We start from the raw sequence: 25,249 nt of genomic DNA on the forward strand, positions 1-25,249 counted from the left end.
TATCCTACATTGCTGGGTCAAACTTTCCCTCACCAGTAGCACCTCCATTTTGTCAGGATTATGTTTCAGTTTGTTAACCCTCGTTCATATCAAAACTGCCTCCAAGCGCTTTTTTATGGTTTCTTCAGCCTCCCTCAGATCTGCTTGAAGCATGAGATAAAGTTGAGTATGATCTGCATGCTGGTGACAACTCAACATAAATCTCCGGTTGACCTTTCCTAGTGGCTTTATATAGATGCTGAAAAGAATTGGGGACAAGATAGAACCTTATGGAACCCCATAGACAAGAGGTCAATAGCAGAGAAGCAGTTCCACAGCACCACACTTTGAAACCTACCTTCAAGGTAGGACCAAGAGCACTGCAAAATACTGCCTTCCTGTCTTGACCTCAAAAAGTGGTCTAGAGCAGGGTCGGCACCACCATTGAGGCAGTGAGGTGGAAGCCACGGGTGCTGGAGGGGGGGTGGGGGTGGGGGTGGGGGCGCATGCCACAGAGCTGGCATGCCTGGCCCGCAGCTGCTGCAGCCAATCAGCCCCGTGGTGCCACTGCCGCCGCCGCTACTGCCACCGCCACACGGCCCTGGCCAGGCGCAGCAGCCATGGGTCAGGCACAGCAGGCGGCAGGCGGAGTGCGGGCAGCCTCCATGTGCCGTCCCAGCCACCCGCTGGCCAATGGGCCCAGCTTTGCTGTGTGATGATGTCATCTTGTGGTGATGTCATCACGCAGCACACCATGTGGGGGCATCCGCAGACACCAGAAGCCCTGGCGCCACCCATGGTCTAGAGGAATCTCATGGTATCAAAAGCCTCTGAGAGTTCCTGGCGAGTTACCCAGGGTTGCACTCTCCCTGTCCATTTCCTGGTGCAGGTCATCTACCAGGGTGCCCAAGGCCATTTCAGACTCATGACCAGGCCTGAAACCGGATTGGAACAGATCCAAACAATCAGCTTCATTCAGGAAGTTGCTCAGCCACCACTTCAATCAACTTGCTCAAGAATATAGTTTCACATGGATAGTCTGTAGTAGAAGAGCAAGATTTGGGTAATACCTTAGAGACAAACTAGATTTCCAAGGTGTGAGCTTTTGAGTCAAAGCTCCTTTTGAGACCAGATGGTAGTTATTCAACTGTTAAATCTCATGATTGCAGATGAATAGGGTTGCCAAGCTCCAGGTAGGCCCTGGGGTTCTCCCAAAATTGCAGCTGATCTCCAGAGTACAGAAATTAGTCCTCTGGAGAAAATGGCAGCTTCAGAGAGTAGACTCTATGGCATTGCATCTCTGTTGAGCTCTTTCTCCTCATGAAGCTCTCACCTCCCAATGCTCCATCCCCAAATCTTTCCCAGTCCAGTGTTGGAAACCGTACAGCTGAACCAACGAAGCAGAGATCTGGTTCTCTCTCAGGAGAGGCAAGCCTAATAAGACATCTTCATATTCATTGTCTTAGTGATTAGAACTCAAAGTCTGTTAACTTTCAATTATCTTTTGTATTTTGCTCTTTTTCTGCGCCTGCCCTGATTTCATTCAAAAGGATTTATTTTGCCCAGATTATAAAATATAATTTCATGTAAAAATTAATGAAGAATCAGTTGAGAAGAACAGGCTCTGTTTAGCAAAAAAGTTGGTTCTATTAAACATTTGTGTATCATTTAATAAAACTGGAAGAATCAGTATCCATTTTATACAAAACAAACATAGACTCTCTTGAAAACACTCTTAAAGAGGAGCCAGAACAAAAATGTATGAACATTATTTTACAAAAATTATTCAGACAGCATCTATTACTTTAATATTTTCATAATCACGGAACCTAAATAGCTATATATTTAATATGTATCAGAAAAATATAATATCTTTGATATTAGTATTATAAAATCTAGGTTTTAGACTGAGTTTATTAATGAAGAGAACTTTCTAGCTGGTGTGTGATGAGACGCACAGAAAGGTTGCAGATTGCATTCTTAATGTTAGATTTTAAAAATCAGAATATTAGATTCAGTAGCAAAAAAATTCTTGGTAGACATTTGGATGTCAGATATTTTTAGATGAAAGGCATATATGTTTCACAAATCTAATTTTGGGTATCCATTTTAGAACAGTTGTTAGCGCAGTGTGGTAAGGCAAATGTGATACTCAAAGTGAATGACAATATCATGCAAATTTCTTCCTACATTCTAAAGAAATTTAATAGTTTAGATAAACCTAGTTGATGTCACCCATGAGGAATTACTAACAATAAAAATGCCGTGTAAAAAAATGAAGGCTATATATTAAAAAAAAATTTTTTTTGCTTGAAAACAGATGTCCTTTAAGGGGTTACCGGAATGAAGGGGAAATGTTGAATTCTTCAGTATAAATAGAGAAATTCAGCCCAGTCTCTGTTGCAGACTGTTTAGTTCCATGTCTGATGGCCCATTCAGGCTGTAGCATGTTTAGAAGCTTTCTTTAGTTTTCTCTAGCTCTGATGTCAAATTTGCTCTATACAAAAAAGCCCTGGTATAATAAGCTGAATACTTCATCAGCACAATGCCTTGCATTTTAATGTTGCTAACTTTGTATTAAACAAAAAAGAGGGGCAGTCTGTTCCAGGGATTGTAAACTTCAGTGGTCATTTTAACAAGTTTCAGTGAGAAAATTGCAATTTAAAAGCAAAGTAGAACAAGAAACTACATATTAAGTTTATTTCTGGTTTCATTTACAGATTTATACAGATTGGGCCAATCACTACCTAGCAAAATCTGGCCATAAACGTTTGATAAAGGACCTACAGCAAGATGTGACTGATGGAGTTTTACTTGCTGAAATCATCCAGGTTGTCGGTAAGAATGTTTGCTTTTTATTCTACCACAGTCCTAATGGCTTAGTCAAGATTATGTTTTAATATTAAAAATAAATATATACCAGACATATGGAGCAGTGGTGATTTTGGCACATGGACTGTAAGGATTAATTTGACAAGTCCTCGTGGGAAGCAGTTTTGGAAAATGTTTGTTCCTGATAATATTAATATCACTCAGAAGAGCTAAAAGCAATAAGAATCTGATATCAAACTTTCTGTTAGTAAAAAATGACTTCTCCGTTACTTTTATTGTGTTTTCTCAATTTGTTTTTTATTGGCTTTGCAGTAATTTGGAAGTTAGCAAAACTAAGTCTGTTTTGGGAAATCATTTTGGCAAATAAAAGATAAAGGAAAATGGTTCAATGGATAGAATTTTAGTGAATCGTTGAACTGGTAAAGCAGCAATAGGAGTCGGTGTCTGTGGTGGAGATCTGTGTTTAAATACTAGCACTGCTTTTGAAATGTTACGTAGTTTGAAAAAATCACAGTCCCAAAGAAGCTGGTTCACACTTGCATGTGTGAATGGATCATCATGACAGATAAAAGGTCCCAGGTTCCATTCCTGTCATCTCCAGTTAAAATTATCTGGTAGCAGATGGTGTGAAAGATCTCTGCCTGAGACCCTGGGGAGCCGCTGCCAGTCTAAGTAGACAATACTCATGTATTTTCTTTATTTAAACGGTAAACAGTAAACATAAAAGGTATAAACAATAAACAATAAGCCTAAAAGATAAAAAACACAACATTCTAATGACACACTAACAATACATAGAAATATACAATAACAAACTAGACAAATAACTAATAGTAATAAAGGAAAAAACAGTTTAAAAAGATAGGGGAAGGAAAAGACTAAAACTAAACTACAAATTGAGTTCTGATTTTCTCCGCAACAAATACATATTGTTTTCAAAGTCTCACTTATACTATGTTAAACATGAGAGCCCTCTTTTTTTCTAAATCAAAAAGAGTCCAGTAGCACCTTTAAGACTAACCAATTTTATTTTATTGTAGCATAAGCTTTCGAGAATCAAGTTCTCTTCATCAGATGCCTGATCCGAACTGTTCGGATCAGGCATCTGATGAAGAGAACTTGATTCTCGAAAGCTTATGCTACAATAAAATAAAATTGGTTAGTCTTAAAGGTGCTACTGGACTCTTTTTGATTTTGCTACTACAGACTAACACGGCTAACTCCTCTTTTTTTCTATTGTTCATGTTAATCTATAAATTCAGATATCATCAAATCATTATTATCTATTTCACGTAAAAAGTCTATAAACAGTTTCCATTCAGCCACAAATATAGCTAATGTCTTTTCTCTAATCAGTGAAGCAAGTTCTGCCATTGACGCAAACTCCAAAACTTTTATCCTCCATTCCTCCATTGTAGGCAATGTTGGCGTTTTCCATTTTTGTGCATACAGTACTCTTGTTGCCGTGGTCAAATATAGAAACAAAGTTCCAAAAGTTCTTTCCAACTGGCTATCCATCATTCCCAACAGAAAAGTCTCTGGTTTCAACTGGATTTTGATCTTCAAAATCTTCTGAATCTATTATTGTATCTGCAACCAGAAACTCTTTGCTTTCTTACATGTCCACCACATATGATGAAACATCCCTTCCTGTTTAGTACATTTCCAACATACATTTGAGGCATCCATGTACATTCTAGCCAATTTTTCAAGGGTAATATACCAACGATACATTATCTTCTAGAAATTCTCCTAGTCAGTTTGGTGTAGTGGTTAAGAGTACGGGACTCTAATCTGGAGAGCCAGGTTTGATTCCCTACTCCTCCACTTGAAGCCAGCTGGGTTACCTTGGGTGAGTCACAGTTCTCTGGAGCTCTCTCAGCCCTACCCACCTCACAGGGTGATTGTTGTGGGGTAATAATAACATACTTTGTAAACCGTTCTGAGTGGGCATTAAGTTATCCTGAAGGGTGGTATATAAATCGAATGTTATTATTATTATTATTAATGCTAGTGCTTAATGTAAATTTCAAGTCCCTTGTCCACATATTTTCCCATTGCTCCATTAATATGTCACATCCACAATTCTTTTGCTCATTTAATCATACATTCTTTTACTTGCTCTTCTTCTGTCTCAAACGTCAATAACAGTTTGTACATTTGAGCAATAACATGTTCATCATTAGTACAAAGGGCTATTTCAAATTCAGTTTTAGATTGCTGAAAGTCATAGTCTCTCTTATCTAGTTTAAATCTCTCTGAGATTTGCATATAAGTAGACCATTGGCAAACATGCCCTTCTGCTACTAACTCCTCTCTTGATTTAATTTTAACTTGGCGTTGGAAGAATTCTAACAAGTCACAATACGTTAACCATTTAGTTGGACTCACCATTTCCCTTCTAAAATGAGCTTCTTGCGATGATAACCAGAGGCGGATTTTCAAACAAAACCTACATTTGTATTTATTCCATACTCTCAAAATGGCATGCTTTACATAATGATTATTAAATTCTGCATTGACTTTAACCTTATCATACCTTAAGTATCCATACCACCTAAATCTTAAGTCGTGCCCCTTGAGGTACAATAGTCTTCTATTTTTTAACAGTATCCATTCCTTCATCCAAACTAGACAGTTAGCCGCAAAATATAATCTCAAATGTGGTAAACCCAAGCCCCCTCTTTCCTTTGCATCCTGTAGAACCTTAAATTTAACCCTTGGTTTTTTGCCGTGCCATATAAATCTCGATATATCCTTCTGCCATAGCTTAAATGGTGTCGCAGTTGTCAATACTAGAATTATTTGAAATAAGAATTGCATTCTAGGTAAAACATTCATTTTAATTGTAGCTGTTCTTCCCAACAACGATAGCTGAATGTTATCCCATCTTAACATATCCCTTTTAATTTCATTCCAAATCTTAATATAATGGTTTTGGAATAACATACAGTTCATACTTGACAAAGTAATACCCAAATATTTTACCTCTTTCAATTTTAAACCCTGTTTTGCTCTCCAATTTAATTTGGTCCTGTATTTTCATATTTTTAGTTAACACTGTAGTCTTCTGCTTGTTAACTTTGAAGCCCGCCACTGCACCAAATTCTTTCAATTTTGACCTTAAGGTTTCAGTTCCCTTTAGCGGATCCTTCATAACCAGCACCAAATTATCTGCAAAGGTTCTTAACTTGAAAATCTCCTGTTTCACTCTAAGTAGACAATACTGACCTTGAAAGACCAGTGATTTGATTCTGTTTATGGCAACTTCATGTATAGGCTGAATGTGTGTTGAACCTTAATATCATCTTAAAGGTAAAGGTAGTCCCCTGTGCAAGCACCAAATCATTACTGACCCATGGGGGGACGTCGCATCACGACGTTTTCTTGGCAGACTTTTTATGGGGTTTGCCATTGCCTTCCCCAGTCATCTACACTTTACCCCCAGGAAACTGGGTACTCATTTTACCGACCTCGGAAGGATGGAAGGCTGAGTCAACCTTGAGCCAGCTACTTGAACCCGGCTTCTGCCAGGATCGAACTCAGGTCGTGAGCAGAGCTTGGACTGCAGTACTGCCGTTTACCACTCTGTGCCACAGGGCTCTCTAATATCATCTTATATCACCTCAAATACAAAGTTTTTAATGGAATCAGTTCACACCATGGGCACATGATAGCTGATTTAGTTGGTGGGAACTGAAAACAAGACAAATATGGGCTGTAAAATCAAAAAGAGTCCAGTAGCACCTTTAAGACTAACCAATTTTATTGTAGCATAAGCTTTCGAGAATCAAGTTCTCTTCGTCAGATGCATGATCCGATCATGCATCTGACGAAGAGAACTTGATTCGAAAGCTTATGCTACAATAAAATTGGTTAGTCTTAAAGGTGCTACTGGACTCTTTTTGATTTTGCTACTACAGACTAACATGGCTAACTCCTCTGGAAATATGGGCTGTATAATTCATAGGAGGAGGTCCCAGTGTGTATGCCTACCAGGCTTGCCAGATTCCCACCAGTGGTGGGAGATTACCTGCTCCGGGCTCCCATTTCCTACCACTGCTGGTAGGAGAAAAAAGCATCTAGTCTCTGTCATTGCAACAGGATTATGTCACTTCCATGGAGTTTCTTGCAGCTCCTAGGGTGGACTGGCATAATATCCAGGTTTTCCCTGGATGTGATATGATGACATTACAACAACACCCCCAGTTGCCGGCCAGTGAGCAGTGACTGGCAACTTTAATGCCTACTGATTTGGATACCACCAATGGAAAACAGCTTTTAGGTTCTTGGCAAAGTTTGGATGCAAAGTGTGATTGAAAATGGTCAGAGAAATACTAAAGTAACACATGCCCCTTGATTTGGAGGAACTTGGTAGTTGCCATGTGCTTGCCAGCACTTCCAGCGGTTGGTGGGTAGGAGAAAGAAAAAAGAAAAACAAAATCACTGTTGGCCACCGTGTGACATCAGTACTGGGAAAACCTGGAAGTAATGTCATGCCTCTTTAGGAATCGTTGGAAACTTTACGTTAGAGAGGACTGTCAGTCCTTTGTAGCAATCATTGAAAACTTTATGGTTATATTGTAGGGTACCTGACAGTTCCTATAGAGGCATGACATCTGTCCAGGTTTCCCAGAGGTAACACTGCATCCTCACTGCTGCCATTCCACCTCCATCCCCTCCCCATGTGGTCTCCCACTGGTTGCCTGGCAACTCTAGTTCACTCACATTCCACTGCTTGTAGTGAGTGGAAGAGTAATCCGTTCTAGAGAAATGATGGACTTGCATATATGAACCAGCTCTCAGTCTTAGCTATCTGTGGGACAAACTGTAGCCAATCTTGAAGAATGTTAAATCAAAATATAATATAGGGGTGTGCACCAAAATGAAATTCAGTTCAATCTGGATGCGGGTATCAGGAATACCATAAATATGTGGTATCCCGGATATCCTAGTCAGATTCTCTAATCTTGTTCAGTAGGATGAGAGAAAGCTGAATTTATCCTGTCGTTATTCCCTTTGGGGGAAATTATCTATAACATTCCCTCATCCTTAAACCACAGAAACAGTACCATAGATGTTTTTAAAACTTCAAAAATACTGTAACTAGTTGGTTTATTTACATTAGAGGGGATAGGTTACGTAAAGTCAGGAACTGAAACTCTTTGAGGTAAAATTCAACAAATATATATCTAGTTCACTAAGGTAAAGTTCAGAACATGCACACCCTTCAGTTCTGATACTCTTCACTGTTAATTAAGACTTCTGTTTTTAGGCCAAGCACTTGAGTATACTTTGCTTTTAGTATTCTTTTTCTCCCTCTGAGGCGGAAGACATCTCCAATTAGGGAGGCAGGAACTAATTTTTCTTCCTCTTCATTTCTGGTGTGTGGGACACCCTCTCTTCAGTTTTGTTGTTGCCTCCAGGACAGACAGTATTCAATCACACCTGACCAACCACACCTTTCCATTCTCAGCACTATCTCTCTGTTTAACTGTGAAGGAAATATCTCCTCTCCTTAGAAGTTCTACCCCTCTCTTTTGGCCTGTTTGGGAGTCTGCATCTACTACCCAAACCTCCTGACAACTTTGCCAGTGCTGAAACTGCTTTTCTTTAGGACTCCACCTCTCATCTCCTCTCACACTGGCTCTCTGCCAGGACAGAAACAAGACACTCCTGTCTCAGCTCAGCTACCCAATCTGGTGCCTTGGAGTAGCCTGCCCTTCAAATCTCTCTGATTCTGAGAGGGATTAACCCTTAACAGTCCTGCAGATGTGTGTGTACACAGCCCTTCCAGGCTTCTTTAAAACATCTAGTCCAGCACACTACCTGAGCAGGCTTGGCAGGACATTTTTCAAGCAAATTCCACCAAATATTCATGGAACCAACTCCTTCCTGTCCACCAAAGAACCCCCAAGTTTCAGGAAGATTGGACCTGGGGGTCCAATTTTATGTACCCCTGAACAAGGTGTCCCCAGCCACTCCTCACTGTTACGTATGGGGAAAACATTTCCAAGGCTTTCCAGGAAAAGAGAAACCTTAAGGCTTAAGCAAAGGTAACCCCAGGCCAAAAGTCAGACGCAATGCAACTCCCAACGCCAGCTGAACCAACAAAACCCAACTGGCATAGCCGGATCAGCATAAATTGGGCTATGCAACCAATATATGAATGCTGGATTGCACACTCCTAATAATGAGTGAGTCGTTCTTCCTTGTAATCAGAAAAGATCCAATCTGATATGTTACTTGCATCTTCAGTTTCTGATGATATCTTCTGCAGCTTACTCTTCTTCATATCTACTTTTGCCATCTTTGTTTGTCAAACTAATTATTTCCTTTAGCAGTTCAATAATATGCTTTTGTCATGCACATAGAGAGCTGCACATTTGGAAGGTCAATGAGACAGAACAATGGAAGAACTTTGGCATTTGGATCTGGAGACACATTCTTATGCATCTTGCCTCATTTTCCCCTTTCTATTTCATTGCCTGGGTAGGCAGGTTATATAGGTAGAAAGAAGTAATTTAATTGGCATACATTGCTCTTGATTTAAGCATTTGCCTTCCCTCTCACCACTAGTGTTTTCATTCTGCTACTGTAGAATTGATTAATTCACAGATGCACACAACATTGTTAGCACAATCATTTATACAGACTCACACACAAAGGCAACATTTTCAACCTCTGTAGAATCTCTGACCCATCTGACACATATACAAGTCAGTGATAGGGCTGGTGGAGAAACCACATGTTTTTTTTTACACGTGTCCTCCCATTTACATCTAAGGCAGGGGTAAGGACTGTCTGTTTTGCCGAAAGTGGAATGTGTGGGCCAGAGGAGCTTAACCCTGTCCCCCTGCCCCCCATCCTTCTTGCATTCCAGTTCTTTCAGCACCTTTTTTGCAGTTCAGCTCACATCCAGAATCAGATCCAGGCTGACAGCAACCAAACACACTGAAGTAGGGAATATTCAAGGGCTCCTCTTAATCTCACATAGATTCCTCATCCTTTGCTTTAGATCCAAATATATACTCCTGGATAAACAGACACAGACCGCCCCCCCATCACGTCTAGGTTAGCCCTCCAAAACACTAAAATGATGTCAGCACCCCTTTCATTCTCTTCCAATCCCTACTAAAGCTGATGACAGAGAGGTGATTAACTAGAACTACATTACCCTAGTGCTGATCCTGATAAACATGACTACACCTATTGCCTTCATTTTTACAAGGAGCACTTAAATCCACTAGCTGTATTTATGCAAGGAGATTCTTTTAGCTAGAAGCATGTGGAGCAGTATGGGTATAAATTAATATTACTTCAGCCCAAATTAATGAAAGTACAATCTTTCATTTAGTTATACATGAAATCCACAGCATTTAGTAGATGGACTGAGGAATAATCTAAGATTTCCATTTCTACTTTCCCCCTTACTTGCATGGGGAAAATAGCAGTTTCTTATACTCAGGGAAAGAGAGCCTCATGTGCAGCTTTGAGCACATGCCGCTTGAGTTAACCCTCCCTCTGCAGCATGCATAAATATGTGGCCCAAATCTATCAAACTCCATCAACTCCCATTTTTTTTAAAAAAAATTAACAATGCTTACAAGAGATCTGTCTTACAAAGTATAGCTTTTTAAAAAAGGCACATTTTACTCATTTTCTGTGTGTATATGTATATATACACATGAAAAGCACAAAGTCACTGCAATATAAAATAAGCATTCTGTGTACAGTGATTTTGGACAAAATCATCTCTCTTTTTTCCTAGATATTTCCCCATGTGCAGTCCATGGGGGAGGAAAAAGATTTGTGTGAGAGAGAAAATATGGCTTGATTATCCTTTGTTTATTTCTACTATTAGTATTTATGTTCAGTTCTTTAAGAGCACTATGAGAGGTTAATGCATAATGCTTTTACTTAAAAGGAGACCCATGCTTAAACTCATCTGCTCCTTTTCTAAATACCCAAATTGGCAGTCCAAGAGATGCAACCATATGCATCCCATAAATAGCAGCCTTAGGCAAAGTGAATCTGAAGCAATGATATACACCTGTGGTGGCTGCAGCAGCTTTAGAAAGGCTGATGAAATGGAAGCTACAGCATCTCAACTAGTGCAGACAGAAGAGTTTTGTTCCTTGGGAAGCTTTACAAGTGCAACTTAATATTCTTTTCTTCCCTTATGGTTACTACTTTCTGTTCTGTATGTAGAAGCGAGTAGGAAGGAGAACTCATAACAACACCCTAGAGGAAGGCTTCCACATTACGATGCCAATCTTTTTGTAAATAGCCACATATATTAATCCTCCCTGTTCTTTTGGCATTTGTTCTTTGTAATGGTTTCAGCAGCAGCATTTATGTGAATAAAAAAATGGAACATAAAAAAAACTAGTTGAAACCTCACTGTAAATTGACTACCCTGGTCAATTTTCCAAATCTAATAAGCTTGTTTCAAAAAATAACTTGGGCTGAGGTGTACTGGAGGACAACCCTCATGAATAAATGTCTATCACCTTCTCAATAGGTATACACCTGCAAAATATCATACCCCAATAAACTGATAAATGTCCAAGGCCTATGTTCACATAAAGCTACAAAAATTATTATGTAAGTTATTTGGGGAACTGTAAGAGTTAAGTAGTATACAAACTTTACAGTCTCTTAGATTCATATTCAGTAGTCTTACATCAGAGGTAGGGAGATGGAAAGAACAGCTCCTGCTCAGGGAATACTTGCACAGACAAACGGCAGAGGAGTAGGAGTCCATGTTCCTGTAACTTCTTTCATCTCTACTATAAAGATGTACTTATAAAAGAGCTCACTAGGTTAGAAACTCCTTTTTCATATTAACATCTGCCTCAGCTATACCAGTGAGTTGCATGCTGCTATGTCAGTTTTGTCTTTCCCTGCTCACTTGGTTGCCACCTCCTCAGTCTGGGAAATAGTGTTATTCTGTGCACCAGAAATAGTGCAACTTCGTACTGTCTCAGGCATTCTGTGGGTTGCTTGCTTTGTTGTTGGATCAGACAGAGATAGTCATAGCATTAATGACTAAGCGTCTACACTAAAAAAAAGCGGTATTCTTGGATGCAGGTATCCAGAATACCATATATATTCGGTATTCCTGATATTCAAAAATACCATTATAGTATTTGGATCTGGGTTTCATTCATGAATCCAACTTCATTTGGCACCATTATTTCCTATGGGGGAACTTATCAAGGAGCTGGTGTGTGTGTGTGTGCAAATTCCACCAAAATTTCAGAGAATCTAGTCCTTCCTGTCCACTATGGACCTCCCAAATTCAAGAAAATTAGACCAAGTGGTCCAAGGGCTACTCTCCAGTGTTTCCTATGGGGAGAAAATTCCAAAGCTTTCCAGGGCTAAGAAAACCTAAGCAAACACACAGAGGCAACTCCTGGTCAGTCCCAATGCAAGCTGAACCAACAAAGTCCGACAGATCCAACACCAAACCAGAGAATCCCAGCAAAACCAATGTCAAACCATAGAATCTCAGCAGAACCAAAATGAAGGAAGGGACACTGTTGCAAGTTCGACAGAACCACTGTCACTCATATAAACCAGGCAGAACCCAGGGCCAATGTGGTAACACAAGAGACAGAACCACCAATCTGGCACAAGCAAAGCTCACTAGAGGCAAAACTAGTAAACAACTGCAGTGCAGAACAACTCTTAACACCTCTTTAATACAGGCAAAAAGCAATCTTAATATATGAAAATTAACAGGAACTCATTAAATATCAAATCACACTAACAAGCAAAAAGCGATCTTCCCCTCCACAACAATAGCAACTCTTAATATATAGCAATTAACAGCAATTTTTAAATGTTAAACCAACACAAACAAAGCAATCTGCCCACCCCACACAGCAACAGCAACTCTTAATGTATTAGCATCAGCTCTTTAAATATTAAACCAACAAACAAAAAGCAATCTATCTCCCCCACAACAGCATCTCTTAATATATAACAATTAACAACACTCTTTAAATATTAAACCATTCTAAAAAGCAAAAAACCACTCTGCTTCCCAAGAACAGCAACAAGTGTTCCCAATCATTGAAAAACAAGCAAAAGCACCCCTAACAACACCAAAAGCAATTAAATAAAATTTAAACAGAAGATTTAAAAGGACAGAAAAAGCTTGCCTCTTTCCCCACCTTTATCTTATTGTACCCCAACCCAGTACCGTGGCAATCCCCTTCCACCCACAAACTAAGAAAAAAAATTAGTCTGTGACTCTAAAACCAGGCAGAAGTTCCTCAGGTGGTTCTCCAGACAGACAGCAGTTCCTTATGTCATCTTCCAGGTAGGCAGCAGCAGTAATCCAAAGCACAGATCCAAAAGACAGTGGCAAATCCAAAAAGCAGCCAGAGGCTAAATAGCGCTCACAGCACACTCTCCAGAAATAGCATTAAAAATAGAGTCTGCTGTGAGCAAAATCTGCTTTTATGTTCTTGCAAGAATTTGAAAAAGGCTCTCTCATATTAGAATCCCTGTGATTGGCCAGACAAGTAGAGTTCCTTCACTCATTGGTCACTCACTCAACCCCTCCCTCCTCTCTCACCCCCCTCCCCCAGTCCTACTGGGGGGGGGATGGGAAAGAAGGGAGAAGCCAGCCAACTTTAAAAGGGCTGGTGCAGTGATTCCTGGATAAATCTGAATAATTTGGATATAATTAGGAATCCAGTATTTGGTATATCTGGATATTTAGGGTATGCTAAATATACCCAAGTAATACCAGTAAGGAGTTATCAGACAGAGTTTGTTTCATGTCAGCATGTCACTAAGAATACTAGAAAAGTAATTAAGGTTATAGATTTAGTAATAAAAAACGGAAGACATTATTCTATTTGTAGACACTGAAAAAGTGTTTGATAGGGGGTAAAGTGTAGATGACTGGGGAAGGCAATGGCAAACCACCCCATAAAAAGTCTGCCAAGAAAATGTCATGATGCGACATCCCCCCCATGGGTCACTAATGACTTGTTGCTTGTACCCTTACCTTTAGGGTAGTGTTAGTGTTCAGACTTGCCTTATGATATTAAGAAGGCTTATGAGTATGGCAATATCATAAGCCCCTCTCTTCGTGTGTTTAAAACGCAGACAAGCTATCTGGCTGGGCAGGTGATGGAAAATTACTGGAATGGGCAAAGTGAAGTAAGACTAACTCTCGGCCCCATGCCCTGGAAGTGTGCAAAACCATAGAACAATGGAGGTCTCCAGAAGTACTTGAATGAATCCATTTGCACACCTTTCCAATCCTATCCTTTTCCACTCTCCTATTATAGCCTCACCCATCCAGCCATCATGGTTTATCAGTAATCTTTTTACACCTATAGTTCCTCTCAAGAAGGCACAATCAAACCTTCCCAGCCTTATTGTCTCTCCCCAGAGACAGTTTCCCAATCCATTGTCCCACCCTGGAGACAGTTTCCCAATTCTTTTTCTTCCTCAGAGATGAGCATCAATTCATTGTTTCTGGGCAGAAGGTACAGTACAGCCCCAGGGTATGTTCCACAGTATAATTAGACTGCCCATTGCCTTGTTCTCTCTCTCTCTCTCTCTCTCTGTGTGCTTTAAACCCATTCATGCACCCTTGGACTGCATGTCCAAGCCCATCTCCCTCTTGTTGCTGCAAAGTACTGGTAACTGAAGCTGCTGTTCCTCAGATGCCCTCTGTCTTCTGGAACTGGTAAATATAACCCAACTCTGCAACTTTCTCCAACTTTCTTCCCTGTTTTTCTAGTTATCCCTGTGTGTGTGAGTTGTGTGTTTTGTGTGAAACTGATCCTTATCATTTTAAATAAAACTCCTTTTGATTGGACATCTGCCTGTTTACTGAAAGTGTTCTCTGGAGGAAGGGATCCTCATATACATAGGTGCAAAGGTCCTTAAGTTACCCATCTCTTGCTACCTCTCCTTGCATGCTAATTCCCCCAATTTGCAAGACCTCGTTGGGTAACAGTAGGACATAAGTTACTGTTGAAAAGTCTTCCCCCTGCCCCCGGGCCTTTAGTTTTATTAGACAACAGAAAAGACGTTGTTCCTTCCCCCAACCAAAACCGATAAACTAAAAAACAAAATCCAAAATCAACATTAAGTAGCTTGCATCTTAGAATTTCTTGACAGCAGCGTCGATTTCTGAAATTATTTCTTTCAAATGTATCCACTGTTCAGCAGAAAACGAAATCCTTTTCCTTCCAGGTTTCATTTCTCCAGCCTTGTTGATGTAGAATTCCCGCAGGTCTACTTTCCCTTTAAAAAGGGACACTCGGACATAACACAGTTTCCCTATCTGGAACATATTCTCTTCAGAATTGTCTGGACTCAGACTTTCCACGGCTGGTTTGGGTGCCATTTTTGCTTTTTTCTCTGGGGGCTTGGAAGGTATCACTTTCCTTTTATGCTTCTTGTCTTTTTCAATCTCCTCTTCAGATCCACTGTCGTCTGAGGCGGTTTCCACACACTTCTTTGACTTAGGCATTAAACGTGACTATGAGCAACTGACTCTTTACTGTTGAAAAGTCTTGAGACATTTGGATTTTGGGAAGTTTTCCTGGAATGCTCAAAGATAATACTCGTGCTGAACCATATACTTTAGAGTAAACAATTTACTAATCCTATATCAGAGGACAGAGAAGTCAAGCAAGGCTGTCCTTTATCAGCTGAGCTGCATGAAGAAGCATGGAATTATATATTGTCTTATATTCTATCTTTCTCTGCTTATACACAATTCATCAATGGTATCTATCTCCTAAAAAGGTGGCAAAAATTTATAAAAATTGTATAAATAAATGTGGGCATTGTAAACAGACTGAGGCAGACTTTTTCCATATGTGGTGGTATTATCCTTGCGGTGCTGAGTACTGACAGAACATAGTTGAACTTAGCTCTTAATTTGAACATCCCAGTACTACTTGACATATTCTTGTTAAATAAATTTACAACTATCCCAAGAAAATATCATGACATTCTTCTGTATTCTATAACAATATCAAGAATAAACTCTGCATGATACTGAAAGAAGGTTTGTCCACCCAGTATTTATTTATAGTTGGAAAAGACTAAAAAAATGTATACAAAGATTTACTGAGAGGAAAGGTTTTCAGCAGGGGTGTGTGATATATGGTATGCAAATATAACTGGTAGTCTGGATTCCCAATCGTGTCTGGGATTCTCGGATGTACCAGTATTGGTGATCCTGATTAATCCTAGAAATACTTGGGATTAACTGGGTCTCCATTTCAAAGGTCTCAGTAGCTTGTTTTTCTTACTTTCACGTGTTTCATGGGCAAAAAAGGGAGGGGGAGAGGGAGGCAATTCTCATAGGTGAATGGCATTGTTAGGGGGAGCTGAACTGTCTGACCAATCACAACAATTCTCTCATGCGGTCTCTGTGAGAATCATCATGATTGGACAGGCAGTTGAGCTCCCCCTAACAAGCAATGAAACCGGCTGCAACTTCTAGTTAAGATTTTTTTGGGAGTGCATGACTTCTGTTGCTTGCTGCCATTTTGGTTCTCTTGGGATTCTCTGGTTTTGCATTAGTTCTGTTGAGCTTTGTTGGTTCTTTTTGATCAGTGGTTGCCCTCGTGTGTTTGTCTTAGTCTTCTTTGTCCTGGAGAAAGCATTAGATTCTTCCTACTCCCCCCTGCATAGAAAACAGTGGAAAGTAGCTGGGGGCACCTTGTTGAGGGGCCTGTGAAATTGGACCTCTTAACCTAATCTCCTTGAAACATGGAGAATTTTTAGTGGACAGACAGTACTCACTGCACTGCGATTTTGGTATAATTTGCTCCCCCCACCCCCCGGTAAAATTCCCCCATAGGGAATAGCAGATCTGGTTAATGTCAGAATCCCCTGCAAAAACCCAACTCTGCCACTCCTGAGCAACAGCCAATGAGAGCAGACAGAATGCTGAGGCAGTGATAGTTGGAGTCTGTGGGAAAGAATGAGGAGGGAGAAAGGTTTGGGAGCTGCTGAGAGAAGGCAGCAGAGATACTGCTGGCTGTTATCAACTTGTTCTGATACACTGAAGCATTCTGGGTTTAACCATAGTAGATCTATGAGTTTTAAAATCATTTACTCCAGTGTTCTATGTTGAAAATAAAGTTTATTCTTGTTTTTGTTTTAACCCTGGTCACTCTGGTCATGACAAATGGTCCAATATATCTAAAGTAAATGGTGACAGCACATATAAGGGAAAGTAAATAAGTTCCCTTTCCTCAATAGCTATAGGCAATAGCTGAGTGAGGGGAAGTAAATATAGGGAGCAGGCTGCCTGTCTTGTGTAGCCTCTGGAAGAGGAGAGAGGGGACCCTGTGTGGATTTGGATCAGGGCTCTCTGCCTAAAAATTAGAGGTTGGAGAGGTGGCATACCCATACTACCCATAACTGCCTGGGAAGCCACCCCAAACCTGTGAAGGGAGGTTTATGGTGGGTCATGGTGTATAAGGCAGTCACATGGATTTAAAAGGTATAACTCCATTTAGGATGGCACTGTAAATTACTTTCAAAAGCACATTGTGCTTAGCTGGATGGGATCAGCTTGACAAATCTTTTGCCCAGGGTGTGCATATGCCAACAGCCAGTTTATGCATGTGTGCATGTATTTTCAAACTCTTCAAGGCTTTGCCACAGTTGCAGTAATGTCATCATTATCTGAAGAAGGGAGCTTTGACTCTCAAAAGCTCATACCCTGAACATTTTGTTGGTCTCTAAGGTGCCACTGGACTCCAGTCCAACAATTTTGCTGTGGAGGAGCATTTAAAAAGGCCATAAAATTTCTTATTAGTGTGATTATCGTTTTGAACTGAGAACACCCAGAAGACGGCAGTCAGCTGCCACCATGGCTCATGGCCATCATCATGCATTAGTATCAAGCTTTGCTAAGACCAGCAGGGTGACATTAATCACAGTAGAGGGGCTTGTGTATGCCTTTCTCCCATATTACCCAGCTCATGTGAAAATCTGCAGTTGTTGTACTGCTAGAATTGGCTCTCAGATAGGAGTGGTTTTAGTCTTTTTAATTACTATGCTATGATCAGTCACTTCATTCCATCTGCCCCCTCTCGCTGCTCATGGTAATGGTAGGATGGAAGAGCTGTAACATGGAATTAAGCAGTTTTTGACAGCTTAATTAGATGAGATATGAAAAAAAAATCCATTATTGTGCTCTAACTAAGTTCAGTGTAGTCAGGGTGGGAGAGAGGTTTTAATTAGTTGTGGGCCTTAGGCTGCTGATTTAAGCAGCATTCCTAAGCAGAATCCCGACTGTCTAAGTCCACTCAAGTCAATGGGCTTAGAATGGTAGATTGTAGTGTTAGAATGCAGAAACAGTGCAGGCGGGAAGGGAACGTCTCCTGATATTTCTCCTCTGATCTGATGTCCCTCTCCCCATAGCTACTTTGAATTTTTTTTCCTTTAAGGGGAGAATTATGAACATGGATCTGCAGCTTCTCACTTGCTTTGGTCCTGTAGGTCCTTCCTTTCTCAGCATGGTCATTTTGCTTGCTGATTGGCCATTATGGTCAGGAGAGGATGTCCTTCAAGGATTTGCTAATTATGAATGTTCTCTCCATCACATTACTCTGGTCCAGATTTAAATGTGTCACATGCAAAAAGCACCAATCAAGGTGTATCATACCAGTCAGAGAATATGTCTAAGAAAATGCTTTCAAAAACTTCAATTTGCTGTAAAGAATTTGGTTTGCTGAGGATTTTCATTTCTAATATTGGTTTTGGGAAACCAGCAGCTGCAAGCAATGTTATTTAAAAGATACGTATGATGAAGAGAAAACCTTCCCTTGAAATGCTTTATACATTTGACTCTAATACTCCATGTCCCCATAGACCAGCTAGTAGACTCGGAATGTGTCTGCCACTGAAGAAAAGAAGCCATGCATTCCTTTAGTATATCTTCCCATTTTTGACTTGGACATTTCCCATGTCAAAGAAGACAAAGTCAGGCCAGTCTATATGCTTTGTTAACATGGAATTATCATGATTTTTTTAATGTGCTCTTTTGACATGGAGAAACCATAAATCATCTTCAGAAAATGCAAAGAATGTATATTTGCTTGCAGTATTAGTGTAGTGGTAGAAGAAAGAAATGTTATTTATCAATTTGGGTCTTGTTGCCACAGAACTTCATCTTCTTGTGCTACATATCTGGTGCATGGACAGCTGTTTAAAATCACATCTACCACATAGTATGCAGCTTAATCTGGTTGTTTCTCCATACATCAACTTTGCCCTTTCTGCTTGTCCTTCTTGTTTTATTGGTTGAGCTAATCTGATGTCACAACTGTAAATGTTGCCAGTGACTTAGCTACCTGTCTCCAGCTTACAGGGCCCTCTGTGACTTCAGAGGACTGGAAGGGTAAACCCCAGCTGGCGCAGCTGCTCATACTAATCCAGATGCTCTATGATGCTGCTGGCTTTTAAAATATAGAAACAGTTGATTTTGACAAAATAGGAAGATCTTTGGATCTGAATGCTGATCAGCATCAGCAGTTTTGGCCTGAATGAACTGTATTGGTGCCATGGGCTTTCATGCTTGTGGAGGCAGACTGGTTCTTGAAATGTTTCATAAGAAGCATTGCCTGCTGTGTTGTAAGGCAAGTGAGGATTTTCTTTTATATTTTTTTAACCTCTAACTTGTACATGTGTAATGTTTATTAAACAGTGCAACCATGCACTCATGCATACAAAGTGATTGGCTTTAAGATTCACAATAATCTGTCTGATAAAGATTACCCGTCATTTTAAGAAATGCTGTCAGCCCAGTTGTCTCCTTTTGAAATTGTGGTGACCTTCTCCAGCTGTCTCTGGAGGAATGGCTCAGGAGAAGAATTCCGCCGGATGGCTCTCGGTGTTTCACACATTTGCTTTTCCTCGGTAACTACAGTGTTAGGCTGTTTGATTTAGTTGCAACAAGTGCTCTGGGGGTATTGCACTAGGTGTCTTTAGGTTTTTTTTTTCTAATTGCCTTTCTGCTCATTTTTAGCAAATGAAAAGATTGAAGACATCAATGGCTGTCCAAAGAATAAATCTCAAATGGTAAGTAAAAAAAATTTAATCTTTATTTTTATAATTAAGGTATGCAGTCCTAGACATTTTTACTAGGATGAGAGTTCTTATGAACAGTCTTATAAAGATTCTGCTGTAAGAGTAATGGCTTGATACCCTCGGAATATTCATGCAAGTGTCCTGAAACCAATCTTTTTAATTTACTTAATGAAATACTGAAAATTGGGGAGAAGTATGCATGCTTTTTTGTGAGCAGTCATTATAATGATATTTGATTGCTTTTTATATCTAGTCAAATACATGCAATCTTTAAAATACTAAGGCATTTTTCTTTTAACTTTGTGTCACAGAATACGAAGTATAGGAGCAACTAAAGGTATAGACACAATGTCAGAGAATCAGACAATACACATTTAAATTCTGGTTGAAAAAGTGGCTTGCTCAACTGAAGAAATTGGCCTCAATTTATAATATTAATTTATCAAAGAGTTCACAAATTATGCTAGAGGTAGTGAAGTGTGGATTTGTGGACATACAGTTCCTATGGTGGTGTTATTTTTTGTATACTTCCTTTCCCCTCCTTAGTTGTTGATTTAATGTGTTAGTGCTGTCTTTCCAGAGCAAGAAACATTCTTAAGTGGCTTTATTTCATTTTAGAGGATAGGTACCATACTACCAGTGAAATCTAGGACAAGAATGTCAAAAACAAAAAACTGGACAACTCCAGCAGATGCCATGTCCGTAATTCCTTACAAAAAGTGTCAATTCAATTTGAATTTTACATAAAAACATCAATCCTACCTCAGTTATAAGCTAAATTATATTTGAAATTTTTAGATTTTCCCTTCTTGCAGGTCCCCTCTTAATAATTAACAGCGCTCCATTTTTCATGCATGCCTGCGAGGTTAACTTTAAAGGGAATGGGAAGGGGAGGGTGATGTTGTAGAAAAATCTAGCTGCTACTGTTGAAATAGTTTTTGGAGTGTCTGGCTTTTTTATCCCTGAATTTGTATTGTATGAAAGGAGTGTCATAGGCAATACTGGGACCCTGATTAGCATTGCCAACTGGATAGGTTTCTACTAGCTTGATGGGATTTGTCCCTTCTGTCCTGTTGCCAAATAATTTTTTTCCCCATATCATGTGGGAAATAGAAGATGCGCTTTAAAAAATAGTGCCCTTTTAAGGCAAAGGAAGTTGCTGGGCTGCACCTTTAAGACAGTTGCAGTGTTGCCTGTGGCATTTCCCCCAACTCAGTATCACCTGCAGTATAGTAATGACCTCAAGTTAAACACAGAAGACTTGGGATCTTTTTCCTCTGGTGGAACACACTTGAGGCAGAACAAGACTAGATGATGCTATATACTCTCTATTGCTCAAAGCACACCTAGTTTCTTACAAGAGTATGCTAATAAAATACATAGGCCTAATCCAACTATCAAGGAATGATAAGAAATTTTACCAGCTGTCGAATAAAAATCAGTATCACCCAATGTCTTATAAAATTCTAAGCTTGATTGGGAAGACCAAGATAAAAACCAATTGAACATTAGGTAATGAAGGCTTATCTTCTCATGGGACAACCAGAGCTTCATTGTGTGTTTAATTTTCTTCCCAGATCTATGGCCTCTGTATACATGATTTTTGCTCAGTGGGCTGATTTGGGTTCTAAATTATGTTATAAAGATTTAGCTTGTTTGTTCCTTAAACTTTGCTTATTTTACCTTCTCATCAATGTTCTACATACATCCCATGCCATATCATCTTAGTCATATGGATTGCATGAGAGACATCTTGGTTACATGAAAGCCACATTATTAGCACAGTTTGACATAGATGAACACAGCTTGACACATTCTTAACATATTTCTCACAGAAATGAACAGGTGTTATTTAAATGAGACTCTTCATGTTGAATATAGGTCCAGGGACTTTTCTGTGTATCATAGCTTTCAGATTTTCCATGCCAATTGGCTCTCAAATTTATTCTTTGCTTTATTCTTATTGCGTAATTTACTAGTCCTCCCATATTAATGTATAGTTTGATTAGCCACTGGCTCAAATGCTACAACAGCACAAGGCTTCCAGTCAATTTTGGCTTGAATTTTCAGTACAAGTTTTTCTGTGCCTCACAAGCACTCTGAACACTCGTCAGTCTGTTGTTTGCTCTTTTTTTGCTTCACTGTCCCTCCTGATATCCCCTCAAAGATACAGAGGGAAAGGCCTGTGCACTTTAGATTAATTTGTATTATCTCGGACTCTTCCTTTTGTCCACTTTGTTCAGCTCTCTGCCCTATCAGCTCTGCAGTGGGGACACATGAGCTCCACCTTTTGACCCCACTGGTACTGTCCTTGAGTGGTAGGCCAGATTCAGCCTCTGGTTGGGACCTTGGGACTCTTTGCCAGATTGATGCCTTCCAAAATTTCCAAAATTCCTAATAAGGTCCTCTTATGGGACAACCAGTCCTCATGATTGTTTTAAACTCCTGGACTAGGTGCTCATTAAAAGTAGAAATATTCACATATATTCCTCATAACTTCAATCCCTTTTAACAACCTTTCCCTGAGACCAGACTTTTGCTTTTTTGCAGAAATAGGAGCCATTTCTGATATAGATACAATGGCCAAAGTCTAAAGAACAAGGTGGGGGCAGGCATTTGGAGGGGTCAATGGCCCTTCTTACTTGACTCATATCCTCCACTGCCTGACTACAGGCACTGACTCTGATGCAACATAAACAATTGTAATCTGAAAAAGAAAGAGAAACCAGAGGGAACAGGTGGAAACATTTAAGGTGGGTTTTTTTGGCCCCTAGTCAGTACTTATCTAAAGCATTAATAATGCCACAAGCATTAATTTAGCATTGCAATCAGTGCTATAGTTTGGATGGCTTTCTCCTTTTAGAAAGTAATAGTTTTATTACATTGATTATAAGATCTAGTAAATCAAAAATACAATTACAACAAAATATAGTGCAAGCATAATTGAATAAAAATACGTTAAGTTGTCTGGCAGTGTCACACCCAGATTTACCTGGGCAGCTGCTGCACCCACAAAGCCCCAGATACTTGAGACACAGGTGGAAGCAGGTCTGTTCGAGAAGGGAGTGGATGTGCTGCTGCAACTACAGGCACAGCTTGGCTTGCCTCAGCTGAGGCCAATTGGGCACCTCCTACATTCCCAGTGGGCCAGCGGGGACAGGCACCTGTTGGGCAGTGAGAACATAACTTTTCTGGGGAATCCCATCAGGCCCCATGGGGCAGGGCTAAGAGAAAAAGCCAGAGAATGAAGAAAAGACTATTGAGGAGGTGGGAAAGGATAGTCCTGTCTGTCTGCAACAGGGCCCTCCCGCTTGGCTATGAGGTGCCTAGGTTGCCCAAGAGGGCTGATATTGGCCCCCTGTGAGGTGTGAACTTCACAGGGGGAAGGACATAAGCTTGAGACAACTGGTAGGCCTGAATTTATGTAGCCTCTACATAATAGGACCTATGTTAACTGCACTAATTAGATTGTGTTGAATATCTGTTTATAACTTACAAATACAAACAACAATTTTAAAATTTTAATATTGTGAAATACAGTACTATAGATGTTTGAGACTTAAGGAAATACTGACAATAAACAAAAAAAAAGATAGACTCCCAGTTCAACAAAATAAAATCTCTGAGTTTTACAAATATATCTTTAAAAATTATTTTGAAAACATTTGTACATAATATGTAATTCTCCCTTTTTGCTCCCAAATACTGTTCCTTTGGGTCCACTGACTGGCAGATGCACAATTTGAAGAGGCACAGAAAATTGCAGTGAAAGTAGGTAGCAGGAAAGTTGTCTTACTCTAGTGCTAGGGTTGCTAGGGTCCCCTTACCCTCCCAGCAGGAGGGGGAGGGGGACCTGGCACTTATTTTTCTTCATGTCTTCTGTGAGTGATGTTTTCACGCAGGCCCTGGGGCCCAAATTGGCTGACTGTAAAGCCTGGGAGTGCTCCTGGGGCCTGTGCGAGGATGTCACTCCTGGGAGCATGCCCGGGAGGCCTGTTCCAGGCTTTCCCCCCCATTGGCCAAGTGAGTGGTGGTGGAGAATGGAGGGTGGGATCAGGAGCTTACCAGTCCCCCAGTGGGAGCAGGGGATTCCCTGCTTTTACCCTCTCCCCCCTGCCATTGCTCACCTGGCCAGTGGGGGGAAAGCACAAGAACAGGCTCCCAGGCGCGCTCCAGAATGGCACAAGGATGTCACTTCCCGGGAGTGACATCATTGCGCTGCCCCAAGAGCACTCCCATGCTTTGCAGCTGCCTGATTTCGCACCTGTTTGAAGCTCAAATTAGCCCACTGAGAAGTGTGTGTGCGCCCCTGCGCCTGTGCAATAATGTCATCTGGAAGTGATGTCATCATGCAGGCATGGGGGTGTGCACACATGTGGGACACAGAGAGAATAATGGGACATCAAAAGGGTAACAGGACCTGGTATCCCTAAGTGCTGCTAAGAATCCATGCTATTAAGAATGAACTTTCGCACACATTATTGGCAATCATGGTTAGGACATCCTTTCATTGCTACTTAATGATGATAAAGTGCTTCTCCAAGGCACCATTAATATGGTAGCTAAAAAGGCAAATGCAATTTTGGGCTGTATCAACAGAAGCGTAGTGTCCATATCACATGAAATGATAGTATCGCTCTACTCTGCTCTGGTTAGACCTCACCTAAAGTATGTGTTCAGTTTTGGGCACCACATTTTCAGAAAGATATAGACAAGCTGGAACGTGTCCAGAGAAGACCAACAAACATGGTGAAGGGTCTGGAGACCAAATCCTATGAGGAAAGGTTGAAGGAGCTCAGTATGTTTAGCTTGGAGAGGAGATGACTGAGAGATAACATGATAACCATCTTCAAGTACTTGAAGGGCTGTCATATAGAGGATGGTGTGGAGTTGTTTTCCACTGCCCCAGAAGGTCGGACCAGAACCAATGGGTTGAAATTAAATCAAAAGAGTTTTTGTCTAAAATTTAGGAAAAACTTCCTGACAGTTAGAGCAGTCCCTCAGTGGAACAGGCTTCCTCGGGAGGTAGTGGGCACTCATTCTTTGGAGGTTTTTAAGCAGAGACTAGATGGTCATCTGACAGTACTACTTATTCTGTGAACCTAGACAGATCATGAGAGGGAGGGCAAGAAGGGTTACATCAGTGCTTAATTCTCGTGGCCCCTTTTTACATGCCCAGGGTAAGGCTGATCGCAGCTTTGGAGTCAGGTAGCAATTTTCCCCAGGCCAGTTTGGCTAGAGATCCTGATAGAGTTTTGCCATCTTCTGGGCATGAAGTAAAGGTCACTGTGTGAGGGGGGAAGGTATTTGGTAATTTCCTGCATTTTGCAGGCGGTTGGACTAG

General features: G+C 40.4%; 2 protein-coding genes across 2 annotated transcripts in view; one reads left to right on the forward strand and one right to left on the reverse strand.

Annotated features, from left to right (window-relative positions):
• Positions 1 to 25,249, forward strand: part of NAV2 (neuron navigator 2) — a 377,156-nt gene that overhangs the window by 58,405 nt on the left and 293,502 nt on the right. The window contains exons 2-3 of the mRNA XM_054972286.1: positions 2,700 to 2,817; positions 19,844 to 19,896. Of these exons, the coding sequence (XP_054828261.1) occupies positions 2,700 to 2,817; positions 19,844 to 19,896 (171 nt within the window). The remainder of the gene's footprint in view (positions 1 to 2,699; positions 2,818 to 19,843; positions 19,897 to 25,249) is intronic.
• On the reverse strand, positions 14,948 to 15,319 carry LOC129324262 (activated RNA polymerase II transcriptional coactivator p15-like). Its single transcript, XM_054971424.1, has one exon. The coding sequence runs from the start codon at positions 15,317 to 15,319 to the stop codon at positions 14,948 to 14,950; it is 372 nt and encodes a 123-aa protein (XP_054827399.1).

Source organism: Eublepharis macularius, chromosome 2 (genome assembly GCF_028583425.1).
Source record: "Eublepharis macularius isolate TG4126 chromosome 2, MPM_Emac_v1.0, whole genome shotgun sequence".
Lineage (NCBI taxonomy): Eukaryota > Metazoa > Chordata > Lepidosauria > Squamata > Eublepharidae > Eublepharis > Eublepharis macularius.